The sequence below is a fragment of the Galeopterus variegatus genome, unplaced genomic scaffold (genome assembly GCF_000696425.1).
Source record: "Galeopterus variegatus unplaced genomic scaffold, G_variegatus-3.0.2 Scaffold1126, whole genome shotgun sequence".
Lineage (NCBI taxonomy): Eukaryota > Metazoa > Chordata > Mammalia > Dermoptera > Cynocephalidae > Galeopterus > Galeopterus variegatus.
In genome coordinates, this window is record NW_007727237.1 from 49,735 (window position 1) to 67,080 (window position 17,346).

The following is a 17,346-nucleotide window of genomic DNA, read 5'->3' on the forward strand; positions in this document are numbered from 1 at the left end:
AAAACTGACAATTGAGACTAGCTATTTGCTTTCAATTTTGGACAATCATATATAGGTGAAGGAGGCACCATAGGAGGAAGTCAGCTGATATTGCCGTTTTTGGCTCTGTGTCTTCTCTTCTTCCTTTAAATTTTAAGATGGGGCAAACATTTTGAGAAACAAGATGATGTGGTCTGATACTATAGTGGAAATAAGAATTAACAGTACAGATCTTTGATACCCTGAATCCTTTGAGTTTCTCTACTTCAAAGTGGTATAGATAAGAGAGTGCTTTCTAGTGAAAGGGAGGGTGTGTGGACTTCATGTATTTCTGCTTTCCAGTTGTCATGTTGTAGCAAGAGGAGTTACACAGTAAAGCAGCTGTCATGGAATTTTGAAGGTAGAAAGGACTTAGAGAGATCATTTAATGTAAATCCTGTCCTGGATAGATGAGAAACTTTTATTTTAAAAAGGGAGATTTTAAGATTTCTCACAATAACCTAAAGGATTGGGATTGCAGATATTTTTTGAAATTAATATAAATTCTTCATGTTACATCTCTTGTCTTATTGTTCTCTTGGTGTAGATGATGGGTATATGTCCTCTTTGGAGGAAAATATTCAGATATCTTAATAAATCAACCCTTAGTCTAGAGATTCTTAATCTTATTCACACATCACAATCACCTCCAGACGTTTTTAAAAATATACCTGTGGAGGTCATTGCTCTGGAAATTCTGATTTGTTGGGTTTGGGGTGACACATAATACCAGGCATTTTCTTCCTCATAAATAATAGCATTTAATAGGATCAGACGTTTTAAGTTTCTAAATTAGTCAGATTTTTTAACTGCTTGTACATATAAGTTACAGTGTGCCTAATGCTATCTTTATTTTATATACCATTCTAGTGGCAGAATTATGATCTAGGGATAGTACTTTCATAAGGATTTGTCTTAAGCCAAATGAAATGAGAAGGTTACTTTGTATCATATTTGCTCTCTTATGAAGGAAATATATACAGTAATGACCAAGTAATTCTAATTTTAAATAGCTAGATTTTAACCATACATCCCACTAGATCCTAGTATAGTTTTGTTTTATAAGATATTAAATTATACTTTAAATTATATAAGAAGTTAAAACATATATTAATTTACATACACATAATACTCTGTTTTACATCTGCTGTTTAGAATTTGGGAGAGGGAAATGTTTCTTAGAACTAAATATATTGGCAGAAAGTTTTGAAATTTGGGAAGATTTTTTTTGGTATCTGTTTAGTAGCACTAATGTTTGTAAACTGTATTATATATAAAATCTACTTTATTTTTAAGGGAGCTCTTGTGAGTGCCTTGGCTGATGACACCTTACACTTATGGAATTTACGTCAAAAGAGGCCTGCCATACTACATTCACTAAAATTTTGCAGAGAAAGGTAAGAATTCTCTCATTTATACTATATATGTGATATCTGCTATTCTATTTCGATAAGTTTTCTTTGAACTTTCTCCTTTATTTTTTTTTTTTGTGATGGACTTTATGCACAATCTAAAAAATAATTTAAAAACTTCAAATGATATACAGTAAAAGCAACTCCAGAAGCAACTACATACATTTCTTTTGTGTCCTTCTAGAAATACTTAATAGACTGTGCATAAAAGAAGAAATCTCTGTAAGGCTCCCTTCTAATGTATAAAAGGGAAGCCATTTCATAGTCTTCCTGTAACTTGTTTTTATGTGATAACATATCCAATAGATTGTCTCATACTGACACATTTAAATCTTCGTTAGTCATTTTCATAACTGCATAATATTCTGTTGTATGGAAATGTCATTATTTAGTCACTCTTCATCAATGGACATTCATATCATTTCCAGTCTGCTGTTTAGTTTGCTCTATTGTGAGGTTATGTTGTGTATATGTCTTTATCTACATATACAAGTATATTTGTGAGATAAATTTGTAGAAGTAGAATAGCTTGGTGAAGGGAATCTCATATGACTTGTGAATTTTGGGCTTTGATTGGAAAGGCCTTTTTTACTCCAGTTTTGTCAAACATTATTCCATATATGTTCTTACAGTACTCTTAAAGTTTCATTTTTTATGCTTAATCTTTGATTGATATAGGATTTATTCTGTCATAAAATATGAGTAAGGAAATAGTATCTCCCTCCCGGTCGCATGTGCAACTTATTTTTTATTTTATATATATGTGGGGCCTTAAAAATTTTGTGGAAGGATTTGTTTTATCTTTTATTCAATTTTTTGACAAACTTTTTGAAATACCTTTGTGTCTGTGTGTGTCTGTGTTTGTGTGTGTCGTTAATTATACAGTTAGCTTTAAAGGTACAATAGGTTTTTTTCATATTTTGAGTAAAGGTTTTTGAATTTGTAATTTAGGAAAACCAGAAAGGGAACTTGACTCATTTATTTTAAATTTCTGAAGAAAAATTGCTTTGTTTTCTTTAGTAGCTACTTTTCTTTCCAGTTAATTCCTACTTTCTTAAAGTGTAAAATTTTGATTAACCACAATTCAGAATTGGAGTTGTGGGAAGGGAGATAGGGAGAAGTTTTTTAACAGATACATGTTTACATTTGGATAAGAATAAATTCTAGTATTCAGTGGTAGTACTATGTGTCTATAATTAAAAACAATTTATTGTATATTTTCAAATGAATAAGAGAGAGGAGTTCAAATGTTCTCATCACAAAGAAGTGATAAATGTGTGTGGTGATGGATATGCTAATTAGCCTGATTTCATCATCACACAGTGTATACATGTATCAAAATTTTGTTCTGTACCCCATAAATATGTACAATTATTATGTGTCAATTAAATTTTTAAAAAATAAAAAATAAAATTATGATTGAAACCTATTAACAATAAAGCAGGAAGAAGGGGATGTGAGAGCTAGTACAGTAGAGGTAAGAATTGTGGACTTAGAGTGAGGGAAGGCAACCTGTGAGCTGGTGCCTCAACCGTCAGTATTTTATTTGATCGTCACAGCATTTTGTGAAATAAGTGAGAGATGTGGATTGGGGGAAACAGTATTGGGAATAAGGTAAAGGGTGAAAAGCAACATAGACTGAAGAGTTGGAAGATCTAGGAAGATAAATGTAATCAGAAACTGATTCATAAAGAAGAGATAATTGGTGACTTTTTTTTAACACAGTAAGTATTTAGTAAGTACTTGACTGTTAAAATGGAATATCTTGAAATTTGTAGTTGTACTCTTAGATCTGTTTCTCTCTCTCTCACTGTATTATGATGCTTCAAAGGGGAATATATTACATTTCCTTGATTTTTAAGGTGCGCGTGTTTTTGTTTTTTAATTAATATATTTTATTTTTAGGGCAATTTTAGATTTAAAGAATAATTCAGCAGATGCTACACAGAGTTTCTATATACCTCATATACCATCCCCATTCCCCCAGCTATACCCCCCCCACCACACACAGTTTTCCTTAACATTAACATCTTGCATTAGTATGGTACATTTATTACAATTAATAAACTAATATTGATACATAATTTATATTGTTTCACTCTTTGTGTTACACAGTTCTTTGGGCTTTGACATGCATGTCATATAGATTTATAATATCGTTATAAATATCATATAGAATAGTTTCTAGTAGTTTATAACAACATTATAGTATCAAATAGAATAGTTTCACTACCCTAACAAACACCTGTTCATCCCTATTCCTTATACCCTGAACCCGTGACAACCACTTATCCATTTACTGTCTTTATAGTGTCCACTTTTTCCAGAATGTCACTTAGTTGGAATCATACAGTATGTAGCTTTTTTACACAGGCTTCTTTCACTGAGCAATTTGCACTTAAGGTTACTCCATATCTTTTTGTGACTTGATAGTTCATTTCTTTTTATCATAAACTTTCCATTGTATGAATGTACCACAGTTTGTTTTTACATTTACCTATTGAAGGACATCTTGGTTGTTTCTAGTTTTTGGCCTTATGAGTAAAACTGCTGTAAATATCTGTGTGCAGTTTTTTTGTGGAGATACATTTTCAACACAATTGTATTCCTGGGAATGCTATTGCTGGATCATATGCTAAAACTGTGTTTGGCTTTGTGATAAACTGCCAAATGGTCTTCCTTAGTAGCAGTATCATTTTGCATTCCTAGCAGTGAATGAGCTAGTATGTCTGCGGAAAACTGTACACAAATGTTCATAGCACCTCCGCACTAACATTTGGTATTGTCAATTTTTTGGACTTTAGCCATTTTAATAGTTGTGTAGTTTTATCATTATTTTAATTTGCAGTTCCCTAATGACACATGATATTGTTTATCTTTTCTTATGCTTATTTGCCCCCTGTATTTTTTTTTAATGAGTTGTCTATATCTTTTCCTGTTTTTAAACTTGGCTGTTTGTTTCTTATTGACAAGTTTTTAAAATTTTTGATATATTTTGGGTACAAGTCCTTTATCAGATATGTATTTTGCAAATATTTTATCCTAGTCTAAATTTTATTCTCTTAATATGGTTTTTCACAGAGCAGAAGTTTTTACTTTGAATACATCCAGCTTATCAAATTTTCTTTCAAGGATTATGCTTTCACTATTATATCTAAAAATTTATCACAAACCTGAGAGTCATCAGCTAGATTTCCTCTGCATTTTCTTGTAGAAATCTTATAGTTTTGCATACATTTAGATCTGTGATCCATGTTCATTTAATTTTTATGAAAGGTGTAAGTTTGTTGTTGTCTAGATTCTTTTTTTTTTTTTCCCCTGGCATATTGAATGTCCATTTGTTCCAGCACCATTTGTTGAACAGGACAGACTAATTTCTGCTGGCCAGCTGCGTAAGCCATATTGCAGGACTCAAAACTGGGAAATCCATCAGTTCGTTTTGTTAGGAACTTTTAGGACCATTGCATGCTATTGTGCAGGTTGTACCCTGCATAACAGCACCCAACCAACCAAAGAGAGGAGTGGCAGACAATGTGGAGTTTCATCCACTGAGAGGAAGAGTACTTTACAAAAAGGCACCTTCTGTTTGCCAAGACATGATCTACAGGCACCTTAGAGACTAGCTTACTGTTCCCCACTCATGTTTGCCAAAATTTCTTAGAGGCCATCCTTAGAGGTACTATAAAGTAGGTGCTCTCTATACCTGACCATCATCGACTTCTGATTCTGGAACTCTTCAAGGTTTTATCCTTTATCCATGAAGATTTACCATGACAACCTGCAGTGTCTTTGCAAACTTGGACTGCCATATTCCCATGCCCAGTGAGAAATATGAACAGGCCACTGGCAAATGATGTATCAGAGGTGTTCTTCTGCTGGAATTCTAGCTTCTGGCAGAATCTCTCCAGGAAATGCTGGTTTAAGAGAACTTTCATAGCACTACACTGACCAAATAACATCATTTTTATGTGCTGGAGTCCAGGTTTCTTAACTTTGATGCTATTGGTATTTTGGACCAGATAATCCTTTGTTACAGGGACTACCCTATGCATTGTGGCATGTGCAGCAGCATCTCTAGTCTTTACCCAGTAGATGCTAGTAGCGCCACTTCCTTCTCCCCTCCAGTTGTGACAATAAAAAGTGTTTCCAGATATTGCCAAATACCCTCTAGGGGTCAAAGTTGAGCAAGATTGATAACCTCTCTGCTAGACCTCCACTTTCATTTCTAGCAAGTATGGTAACACTGACAAAAAGAGGGTGTGGAAAGAAAGAGAGATAGAGAGAGAGAGAAAGGAAAGAAAGACCACAATAACACATTGAACTTTCAGAAGGAGAGAACAAATCTATGCTTATTAGAGGCAGAAAAGGCTGAAGGGGTGGGGGTGAGGGAGAAATTGAATAAGAGGGACAAAGAATAATTATAGTTTGTAATAATGACTATGCTAATAATATTGATTTGATCATCACATATTGTACACAAATAATGGTGTTCAACACTGTACCCCCAAAATATGTATAATCAATTACGCTTCAATTAAAAAAAAAAGGGTGTATACTAGGACCAAGATGCCCATCCTATCTCTGCCTGCTCTATAGCATTTGAGGTTTCTGTAGGGCTCCCCTTGAGATCCCTTTAACAAATAAACTGAGGAATTCTACCCAGGAAATGGAAAAGATGGCCTGCTGATTTCCAGCAGATGGAAAACAACCGAACCTTGACTTTTTGCTTGGTATTTTTCCCCTGTCACACTCCTCTCTCCTTCACCTCTGCCCCTCTCCTAGAAAAAGTAGAACCATGATTCAGCTAAAGCCACTTAGATAATTTATCTTCCCAGACAGGACATAGCCCAACAGCAAACTGCTGATCCCCTGCCAGGTCTGGTATCTGTTCCCACATACATTGTGGACATACCCTAACGTCAACTAGAGAAGTCTGAACTGCTATATTCCTAGCAGCTTCTTTAGCTTGCCTACCTTGAAGGGCCATTGGGGGCAGAAGCATATACTGCCTGACAGACTGACACAAATCAAACCAGGAATATGGCCTGATCCTTGCACATGGATTGGGCAGTGGGATGCCTGCCTTACAGACGTGCCTGAACATGTTAACTCCATGGCATTTAGAGACACTTAACCTTGGCACAATTGACATCTTTGACCAGATAATTCTTTGTTGTGGGGAATCAGGTCAGGAGTCAGGCCAGAAGAGTCTCTGACAACTGCTTTGAATGATATACTTTGAGGGCTTACCTAAATGGATTGGCTGATCTGTGGGATTGTGATGATTTTTAAAGAAGAAAGTTTGAGACAGAAAACTAATAGATTGTAGCAGTATCTATTAACAGAGAAGGCAGGGTAACATAGTGAAAAGAGATCTCAACTACAAGTCAGAACACAAAGATTCCAGACCTCATTCTAATGCCACTGATTGGCTTAGACAAATCATTTAATCTTTTTCTTCAAATTTCCAGTTTCAAACAGGGATGATACCTGTTCTACCTACTGTTGAGAAAATAGAATAGTCAGGCCCCTTGCCTTAGGTCAGGTTGGGGGTGGGCAGCGCATTATTTGTAAATAAGATGTGTGTGGGTGGACTTAGTGTGCCTGCGTGGTGCTGCCACCTTGGCTGGCATCTGCCTCAGGTGTCTGCCATGATGCGTGGCCATGCTTTCTGACCTACGGCTCCAAGGACCTTTTTGCTGGTTATGTAGCTCATAGATCTGCGTGTGAGGGGTCTGGTGACCCAGCCTGGCATGTGAGGGGTCTGGTGATCCGGCCTGGCATGTGAAGGGTTCGTGACTCAGTCAGGACAATGGGCTTGAGGGGTCTGTGAGCTCCAGACCCAGCCCTAGCTCAACAGTTGGCCCAGTCAGCAGGATTACAGGCAGGCAAAAGAGTTTGACACCTACCTATTGTATTGATCTAATATACTGATATATATGGTAAATATGAAATGTTAAATAATAGGGCAAGTTGCTATTAAATATCTTTAAATGTGTAGGCTAATTTTAAAGTATTATTCATACTCTGTTTGAAAACTGTGTGTGTGTGTGTGTGTGTATACATATAGTATATGTGTGTGTATATATATACACACACACAATGTGTAGGCTAATTTTAAAGTATTATTCATACTCTGTTTGAAAACTGTGTGTGTGTGTGTATACATATAGTATATGTGTGTGTATATATATACACACACACATATATATATATATAGTAATATTCATTTTATTTGAGAATCATCTATGAGGTCCACTCCCATTAATGGCCAAGAGAGCTCCTACTAGATCAACCCTCTCTCAGATAACTATAAACTCTTGACAAAATACCAGAAACAAAGATTCGAAGACACTGGAGAACAAGCAGAAGTTAGCAAATATTGGAGGGTAGTCATCTCTTGGAAAAAGGAAATGGCATTGAGTATGTTTTCAGGGCTCTATTATGAGGGCAGGCCCAGTCTGCACCATGTTGGGCAGCAGAAACTTCAACAGAAAAGTCACCAAACCAGAGGTCAGAGACAGGGGCAACAATCACCATTGGAAGGTGAAGGCAGATAGCAGAAAGAAGAAAAGAACAAAGAACAGTTCCTAATTCTATGTACAAACCTACTCTCATCTTTGGCTGAAACATGCACACTCAGGGCAGACTCCAGTCTGCTGAGATCTGAACTGCTTCGCAAGAGATAGATTTTGTAGTTTGAATAAAATCAAGTTAACTTCCAACTCAAAAACCAAAAAACACACATACCCAAAAGGAAATAAGAACAAACAATGCTCTTTAAAAGAATATAACAGAATTCAAAGTGTCTATAATATAAAATTCACAATGTCCAGGACACAATGTAACATTGCTTAACAGACACAGAATAGGGAAATGTGACCAATTCTTAAGAGAAGAGACAGTCATCAAGCCTGAACTAGAGATGATCCAGAAGTGAGAATTATTAGCAAACGAGACTTTTAAAGTAGCTACTATAACTATGCTCAATAACGTAAAGAAAAAATTGTTCATAGTGAATGAAAAGACAAGAAATCTTGGCAGAGAATTAGAAACAAACAAACAAAAAATCAAATAGAAATCATAGAACTTTCTGAAAAACACAATATTTGAAATAAAAAATTCACTGGATAGGCTTAACAGAAGAATGGAGATGACAGAAGAAAGAATAAGTAGATCTAAAGAAATATTAATAGAAATGATCCCATTTGAAAGACAGAGAGAAAAAAGATTGAAAAAAGTAAACAGAACCTTAAGGACCCATAGGAAAATAGCTAAAGGTCTTACACATGTATAATCAATACTCCAGAAGAAGAGAGAATGGAGCATAAAAATTATCTGAAGAAATGTCAGCTGAAAACTTTCCAAATTTTATGAAGAACATATATTTACAGGTTCAAGAAGCTCAACAAATCTCATGAAGTATAAACATGAAGAAAATAATGGCTATGCACATCATTATCAAAGTGCTGAAAGCCTAAGATAAAGAGGCAGTTTAGAAAGCAGCCAGAGAAATAGGATGCATTTCATAGAAGAGAATAAATATTCACATAACCCCTGATTTCTCATCGAACCAAACAAAGGAGGGCAGAAAACAATGGAAAAATAACTTCCAAGTGTTGAAGTAAAACCACCTATTACTCATTAAGTTCATAATCAGAAAGTCCAGTATAATTGTTCAGAATAATTACAAACCGTCATTTCATGTAATTTCAAAATCACCAAACAAAAAGCATATTTCATTGAATCTAATATACTATTGATTCTAGGGCATGTCATGATTTTTAGTGTTAATAAAATTCATAAAACATGTCCAGTTAATTGTAAAGCACCATTCATTAGAAGAAACATGCCAGTTTCAGAGATTTAAAATGTTAAAAAAAAGCAAAACAAACAAAAAAAGTACAAGTTAAAATCAAAGAACTCTTTCAAAAGGCCAAATCAAAATCTCAGAATGCTATTTCATGGATATCGACAAACTGATTCTGAAACATATGAAAAGGCAAAAGACCCCAAATAGCCAACATAACCCTGAACAGGAATGAAATTGGAGGCTGATACTACCCAACTTCAAGACTTACTATAAAGCTATAGTTAATCAAGACATTGTGTGTTAGGGAAATATTAGACAGATCAACAGAACAGCATAGAGAGCCCAGAAATAAACCCATGCAAATACACGTATAGTCAACTGATCTTTGACAAGGGAGCAAATATAAATCAGTGAAGAACAGATAATCTTTTCAACAAATGATGCTGGAACAACTGGACATTAAATATGAGGAAAAAAAAGAATCTGGACAACTAACCTTTCATAAAAATTAAATAAACATGGATCACAGATCTAAATGTAAAATGCAAAACTGTAAGATTTCTATAAAATAACAGAGGAGGAAATCTAATCTAAATCATTTTTTCATATACCTGTTGGCCATTTGTATATCTTCTTTTGAGAAATGTCTATTCAGCTCCCTTGCCTATTTTTTAATTGGGTTATTTGGTTTTATACTATTGAATTTTTTTCATTCCTTGTATATTTTGGATATTAGCCCCTTGTTGCGTGTATAATTTGCAAATATTTTCTCTCATTCCGTAGGTTGTCTCTTCACTCTGTTGATTGTAACTGATAAGCAAATTGAGTAAAGTTGCAGGATATAAAATCAATATATAAAAGTCAGTAGCATTCCTATACACCAACACTGAACTTGCAGAAAAAGAAATCAAGAAAGCAATCCTATTTACAATAGTTACCAAAAAAGTAAAATACCTAGAAATAAATCTAACCAAGGAAGTCAAAGCTCTTGACAATGAAAACTGCAAAATAATGATGAGAGAAATAAGGAAAGTGTGTCATATATATACACAATGGAATACTACTCAGCCATAAAAAGAATGAGATTCTGCCATTTGTAGCAACATGGATGAGTTTGGAGAAAATTATGTTAATTTTAATAAGCGGGGCACAGAAAGAGAAATACCACATGTCCTCACTCACAATTGGGAGCTAAAAAAGAAAGAAACAAAGAAACAAGTACAGTAACGCATTGAACTTTCAGAAGGAGAGAGCCGAGCTATGTTTACTAGAGGTGGGAAGCAGGGAAGGAGGGATTAGGGAGAAATTGGGTAATGAACACAAAGAATAATTTCATTTTGTAATGATGAATATGCTAATAATGCTGATTTGATCATTACATTTTACACAAATACCAGTAGTCAACTCTGTACTCTACAATATGTAAGATCACTTATGTTTCAAAAAAAAAATTTTTTTAAATAAATGAAAGAGGACTCAAAAAAGTGGGAAGACATTCCATGGTCATGGATTAATAGAATTAATGTTGTGAAAATGTCCATACTATCCACAGCAATCTACAGATTCAACACAATAACAAAATTTCAATGACATTTTTCACAGAAATAGAAAAACAATCCCAACATTCATATGGAACAACAAAAGACCTCAAATAGCCAAAGCAATCCTGAGCAAAAAGAGTGAAGTGGGAGGCACTACACTACCCGACTTCAAATTATACTACAAAATTATACTAACCAAAACACCATGGTACTGGCATAAAAACAAGACACTTGGACCAATGGAACAGAGTAGAAAACCCAGAAATAAACCCATGTACCTACAACCAACTGATCTTTAATGAAGACACTAAAAACATACATTGGGGAAAGGGCAGTCTCTTCAATAAATGGTGCTAATAAAACTGGATATATATGTGTAGAAGAATGAAACTAGACCCCTATCTCTCACCATATAAAAACATACATTGGGGAAAGGGCAGTCTCTTCAATAAATGGTGCTAATAAAACTGGATATATATGTGTAGAAGAATGAAACTAGACCCCTATCTCTCACCATATAAAAAAAAAATCAACTCAAAATGGATTAAAGTCTTAAAGGTAAGAGCTGAAACTATAAAACTTCTAGAAAAAAAATACAGGGGAAATGCTCCAGGACATAACACTAGGCAAAAATTTTATGAATAAGACCACAAAAGCACAGGCAACAAAAGCAAAAGTAAACAAATGGGATTTTACCAAACTAAAAAGCTTCTGCACAGCAAAGGAAACATAGAATGACTTTGATTTGAAGGATAACACAAACTTATGAATGTCCTCCTTGGTTAGCAGCCAGCTAATTGTACCACGAACTGGATGGTGACTTAAACAGAAGAAATTTATTTGCTCACAGTTCTGGAGGTTAGAAGTCTGAGATCAAGGTGTTGTCAGGGTTGGCTTTTTCTGAGGGCCTCTCACCTTGTACATAGATGGCATCTTCTCCTTGTTTCTTCACATGGTCTTCCCTCTGTGTATGTTGTGCCCTAATTTCTTCTTAGGGTACCAATCATATTGGATTAGGGCCCACCCATAATTGTACCTAAATTACTTCTTTAAAGATACTGTCTCCAAATACAATCATATTCTGAGGCACCGGGGGTTAGGACTTGAACATGTGAACTGGTCGTGGGGGCACAATTCAGCTGTAAAAGGGAAATGGGCTAAAATAAACTAGGATACAAGATGTTATTAAAAACAAACAAAAAACATCCCAGCAAACAGAAGAAAAAGTAAACATGCTTTGAAAGTTGAGGAAAAACATAGAATTTTAAATGTCTTCCTTAATTAGCATATGGCTTATTGTACCAATTGCCAGGCTCAGCTCCTAGTAGAGATTAATCTGTCATATGATATTTACCACAGAAACTAATTTGCCAATAGTAATAGCTACAGCATCTGAATCCCCCTGGCTTGAAAGGGATTGGTAGCAGCACTATATCATAGTCAAGAACCTTAGAAGGATGGCCTTTACTGACCCATTGCCTGATAAGAATTGAATTCGGTCCCCCAAAAAGATGTGTTGAAGATCTAACCCCTGGTGCCTGTGAATGTGACCTTATTTAGAAATAGGGTTTTTGCAGATATAAAGCTAATATGAGGTTATTTGAGTGGGCACTGGTCTCACTCGTGTCCTTATAAAAAGAAGAGGAGACACAGACACACAGGGAGAACACCATGTAATGATGGAGGAAGAGATTGGAGTGATGCGTATGTAAACCAAGGAATGCCAAGGATGGCTAGCAATAACAGAAGCTAAAAGAGGGCATGTAACATATTCTCCCCTACAGCCTTCAAAGAGAACATGGCTCTGCTGACACCTTGATTCCTGATGTCTAGCCTCCCGAACTGTGGGAGAATAAATTTCTGTTGTTTTAAGCCACCCAGTTTGTGGTGTGATTTGCTATGGCAGCTCTAGGAAACTAATATATCGCCTTTGTTCCTTTTGCTTGATATTAATGAACTTTGTTGTTATGCACCACTGGGCTTATACAGGTAAAGGAGAGGTTCTTTGGCTTTGGTAGAAACTGAGAATTTGATAAGTAAAATTCTCTCTGGTAGTTGCAGTATCAGAATTTGTTCCATTTAGCTTAACTTTGTTTTTTCCATTGAAGGAAGTTTAATTAGGAGGAAGTCATGGATTGCTAGTCATTTTGCATCACCATGAGTCAGTGTGACCAGTATTCCCAGTCATGTTAATTTTTTGCATAAGTTTTTAAATAACAATATATGAAGCATTTTTAAGATTGAGAACTAAATTATGTAGGTGGATTTTCCTATGCAGGATCTAATATAATTGTCTGATATTTATGTCTCTTGATTATATAGCTCTTTATTGTTTATAAAATACTTTCACATCAATATTATTTATTCTCGGGGTCAAGAAAAATTTCCCTTATTGAAATTTTATAGAATGATTTTTTTCCCCACAAGTACATTTAATACCTTGATAGCTGAGTCTTGATATTTAAATTAATATCTTTGTAAGGACATATTTTTCCTTTATTCTAATACTCTGATTTACAGTTTATATATAGCTGTTTCATTTGACAAAAGATGCATCTATTAAGTTTAGAGAATAAAATCAGCACGCATGTATTCTAAAGGAAAGGAAAGGAAAATACAATGTTACATGAAATCATAATCAAAATTTCATGATAACAAATACATTTATGTTTAAAGACCTCTTAAGAAAAATATTACTTGACAAATGGAGTAATCCATTCAGATACCAACATAACAGTGGGAGATTTGGTGCTTATAAGGTACTGCAGGAACTGGCTACTGCCCTAGCATCAGATTTTCTTAATAACATAAATAAATAAAATGTAGAAACAAAAACTCATGTATCACATTATACTCTTATTTTATTATAAAAGTGATAATACCTAATAATAATACCTAAAGATTGTGTTTTACATGTTTATAAAGCTTATAACTTGCTGCTTATTCACATGAACAGGGCATATACATACATAGCTATAAAAAAGTATTTGGCCAAATACAAGTCCTAAAAAATTCCACACAGGTCTTGCAAAGATTCTGAACTAATTCATTGCACATATTAAGAAAAAAATTAATCACAATATTGGAGCAAATTAAAGACTTAGAATTACAGTTTCTGTGGTAATTGCATAATATTGTTAAAATACTTTTCTTTGAATGTAGCCTTGAAAAGTGTGTAAACATTAGAAATGAGAGTGATTTGATATGATGAAATTAAGAACTAGAACACAGGAATGGGATAATATTGAGGTCTGTTAGGAAGGCAGATTGGGAATCTACTACTGTGCACCTAATTTTAATCCACAAAGAGAATTGGTTGGTGATATGGAATTGATGAGTCATTTGGGGAATTCTGAATATAAAGAACCATGCATTCAGACAGAATTTAAAAAGAAGAAAGGAAAAAATTCTCTTAATGTTGGAGGAAAGACAGTTATGATTTGATGACCTTGAAAACTGTAAAGGGAAAGATGGTTAAGAAGTGCTGGCTAACTTCCTAGAATAAAATTATCATAACAACTAAGAAATTCTGACAAAGAAAAGAGAAGAGATATTCAGAGACTGGTCTAGTTACACAAGAGCCTTACAATAAAGTAAAGGTATAAAAAGATTATATGGAAGGAAGGGATATATAACTAAAGGTGAATATAAGAGTAATTTAGCTCTGCTGATGAACAGTATGAGCTAATAAGTCTTGTAAAAAATAATAAAAACAAAAGAATGAATAAATGAAAACACTTAGGTTAAGGACAAGAAAGCTAAGTAGATTAAAGGTAGATTGAATTAAGGCATATATAATTCTTCTACTGTATTAATGCATTATTGGCCCAGAGAAAGTTTGTCTTAGACTGCTGAAAGGACAGACCCCTGTACCATTATTGGATGGCCTAGAAGAAATATAGAGGGGAAGTAGTGCTTCATATTTGGAAATTTAAAAATACATATGTTTTAGAACCTAAATTAAGTTCAGTTCACCAAATATTGGGTGCCTGCTGTATGCCAGGGATTATGCTAGCTGTTGGGATAACAAAGATGAATGAAATGCTTAAATAGCTTAGGTTAAAGCAGAGACCCAGACATATATTATAGTATGAATGAATATACCATTTTAGTGGTTTATGTTAAAACTTATGATGAAATAATTAATCCAGTCTTTTTCAGTTGTTTTTTTAAAGAAAGACAAAAGTCAGTCAATAGAAAAATGGAAACTAAAACTACAACCACCCATTAGAATGGCTAAAATGTTGACTACATTGTGATGCAACTGGACCTTCTTATAACCTGTTGCTGGGAGTTTTAAGTGTCACAATAACTTTCTGTTCATCTACTAAACGTATACCCATGGTAGGGAGAATTCTAAGATGGGTTCCAATATATCTGCCCCCTGGTGTACACATACCTACTCCTTGTGATTTAAATAGACACTCATCTAGGTGAAGGCATTTTTCAGGTGCGATTAAGGTCCCAAATTAGTTAACTTTAAGAGAAGGAAATTATCCTCAGTAGGCCTGCCTTAATCAGGTCAGCTTCTAAAAAGGACTGAATTCTTCCTGGCAAAAGACTGAGAACGTGACAGAGATTCAGTGGAAGGCAGATTCTCCCTTGTTGACCTTGCAGATGAGGGGGCCACATAGTAAGGAGTACAGGTGGCCTCTGGGAACTGAGGGTACAACATCTGACAGACAGCAAGGAAACAGAGACACACTCCTGTACCTATAAGAAGCTGATTTCAACTAGCAATCTGAATGAGCTTGGGAGAGGATTCTTTCCTAATGCTTCCACAAAGGGAATGCAGCTTGACTGATACCTGGATTTCAGCTTTATAAGTCCCTGAGCAGAGAACCCGTCATGCAGTGCCTAGACATCTAGCCTACAGAAACTGTGAAATAATAAATGGGTGTGGTTTTAAGCCACCATGTTTGTGTTAATTTGTTACACAGCAATAAAAATCTAATACAGATTTTGGTACCTGGAAGTGAGATACCATCATAACAAATACCTAAAAAATGTGGAAGTTGCTTTGGAAGTGGGAAGAGGCTGGAAGAATTTTGAGGAACATGATAGAAAAGCCTAAATTGGCCTGAACAGGCTGTTTGTAGGGCTCTGTACTTGGAGACTACTACCGGTGAGAGCTCAGAAAGGAGTGAGGAAAATGGTACTGGAAATTGGAGAAAGTGATTCTTTGCTGTATAGTGGCAGAAAACCTAACAGAATTGTCTCCTGCTCAGTGTATAAATGATTAACTTGGATATTTAGCTGAGGAGATTTCCAAGGAAAATGTTAAAGGTGCAATCTGATTTTTTTTTTTCTTACTGCTTTATAGTAAAACGAGAGAGGAGAGAGATAAGTTGAAGGAAGAATTATTAAAGGAACCAGGACTTGATGACTTGGGGAATTCTTTCCCTGATGCAGTTGGCAGAAGAGAGATTGCTTCTGAAAGTACAAAGAAAAATGTAGGGGTGTGGCTATACAACTTTCCACTAAAAACCTCTTAAAGACCAAATGGTTAGAGTATTCAGTCACACAAAGGATTCTTCTAAGAAATTAAGGTGTGTGCCCCACAGATCTTCTCTACTAAGGTAGTCTCTAGGAAGTTTAAAGTATCATCCCATAGGCATCTTAGCAGGAGCCAAAATAGAGATGGGATTATCTCATAAAGATTTGTGGGTGTGACTTCCGTCTATTGGAGTGAAAACCAGTGAAATTTATTTAAGACCTGGAAGTTTCTTGGGAAAATTGTATTAGTAGAAACATTGCCAGCTTGGACTGAAATGGACTGAGAGTATGCAGAATGAAAAGGAGGCTGCAGCCAGAAGCAGGCTGATAAAAGTACTCAGCTGCAAACAAGAGCTGCCTTTCATGAAAAGATCATTACAAGGGTGGAGCTTAGAGCCATGAGACCTAATTAAGAACAATCCAGTATTTGCCAAATTTAATTTTAAATCAGTTATTAACTAGTGACTCCTCTTTGCCTTCCTCATTCTCGTTTGTAATGGGAATTCCTATAACTGTTATCCTATGTTTGTCCCACCACTGCATGTCGGGAGTGCTGGGGGCAGATAACTTGTTTCTTTAGTTTTATAGGACCACAGATGATGTGGAATTATGCCCAAAAGCTATAGTTAAGGTCCTTACACCCAGGGTCTCCATCTGCAACACATTTAGAAGATGAAACTTGGGGGCCAAGCCCGTGGCACACTTGGGAGAGTGTGGCACTGGGAGCGCAGCAGCACTCCCGCTGCGGGTTCGGATCCTATATAGGGATGGCCGGTGCGCTCACTGGCTGAGTGTGGTGCAGCTGGTCTCAAAAAGGACAAAAAAAAAAAAAAAAAAAAAAGATGAGACTTGGGATTTTTGAGCTGATGATATTTCAGTGAGATTTTGGACTTGAGTCAGTGTTAAAATTGGTTAAGACTTTGGGGATATTGGGCTGGAGTGAATGTTCTTTGCATTTGGGAAGGGTATAAATCTTTGAAGGCTAAAGTGCAGACTATAATAGGCAGGATTTTAAGATGGTCTCCAAGATTAACTTCCCCTGGTGTACACACAACTTCTGCCAAGT

General features: G+C 35.4%; 1 protein-coding gene across 2 annotated transcripts in view; it reads left to right on the plus strand.

Moving 5' to 3' along the window:
* STXBP5 (syntaxin binding protein 5 (tomosyn)) overlaps positions 1 to 17,346 on the plus strand; it is a 185,207-nt gene that overhangs the window by 19,502 nt on the left and 148,359 nt on the right. For both annotated transcript variants that reach the window (XM_008574988.1, XM_008574989.1), the window contains exon 4: positions 1,315 to 1,415. In XM_008574988.1, the coding sequence (XP_008573210.1) occupies positions 1,315 to 1,415 (101 nt within the window). The remainder of the gene's footprint in view (positions 1 to 1,314; positions 1,416 to 17,346) is intronic.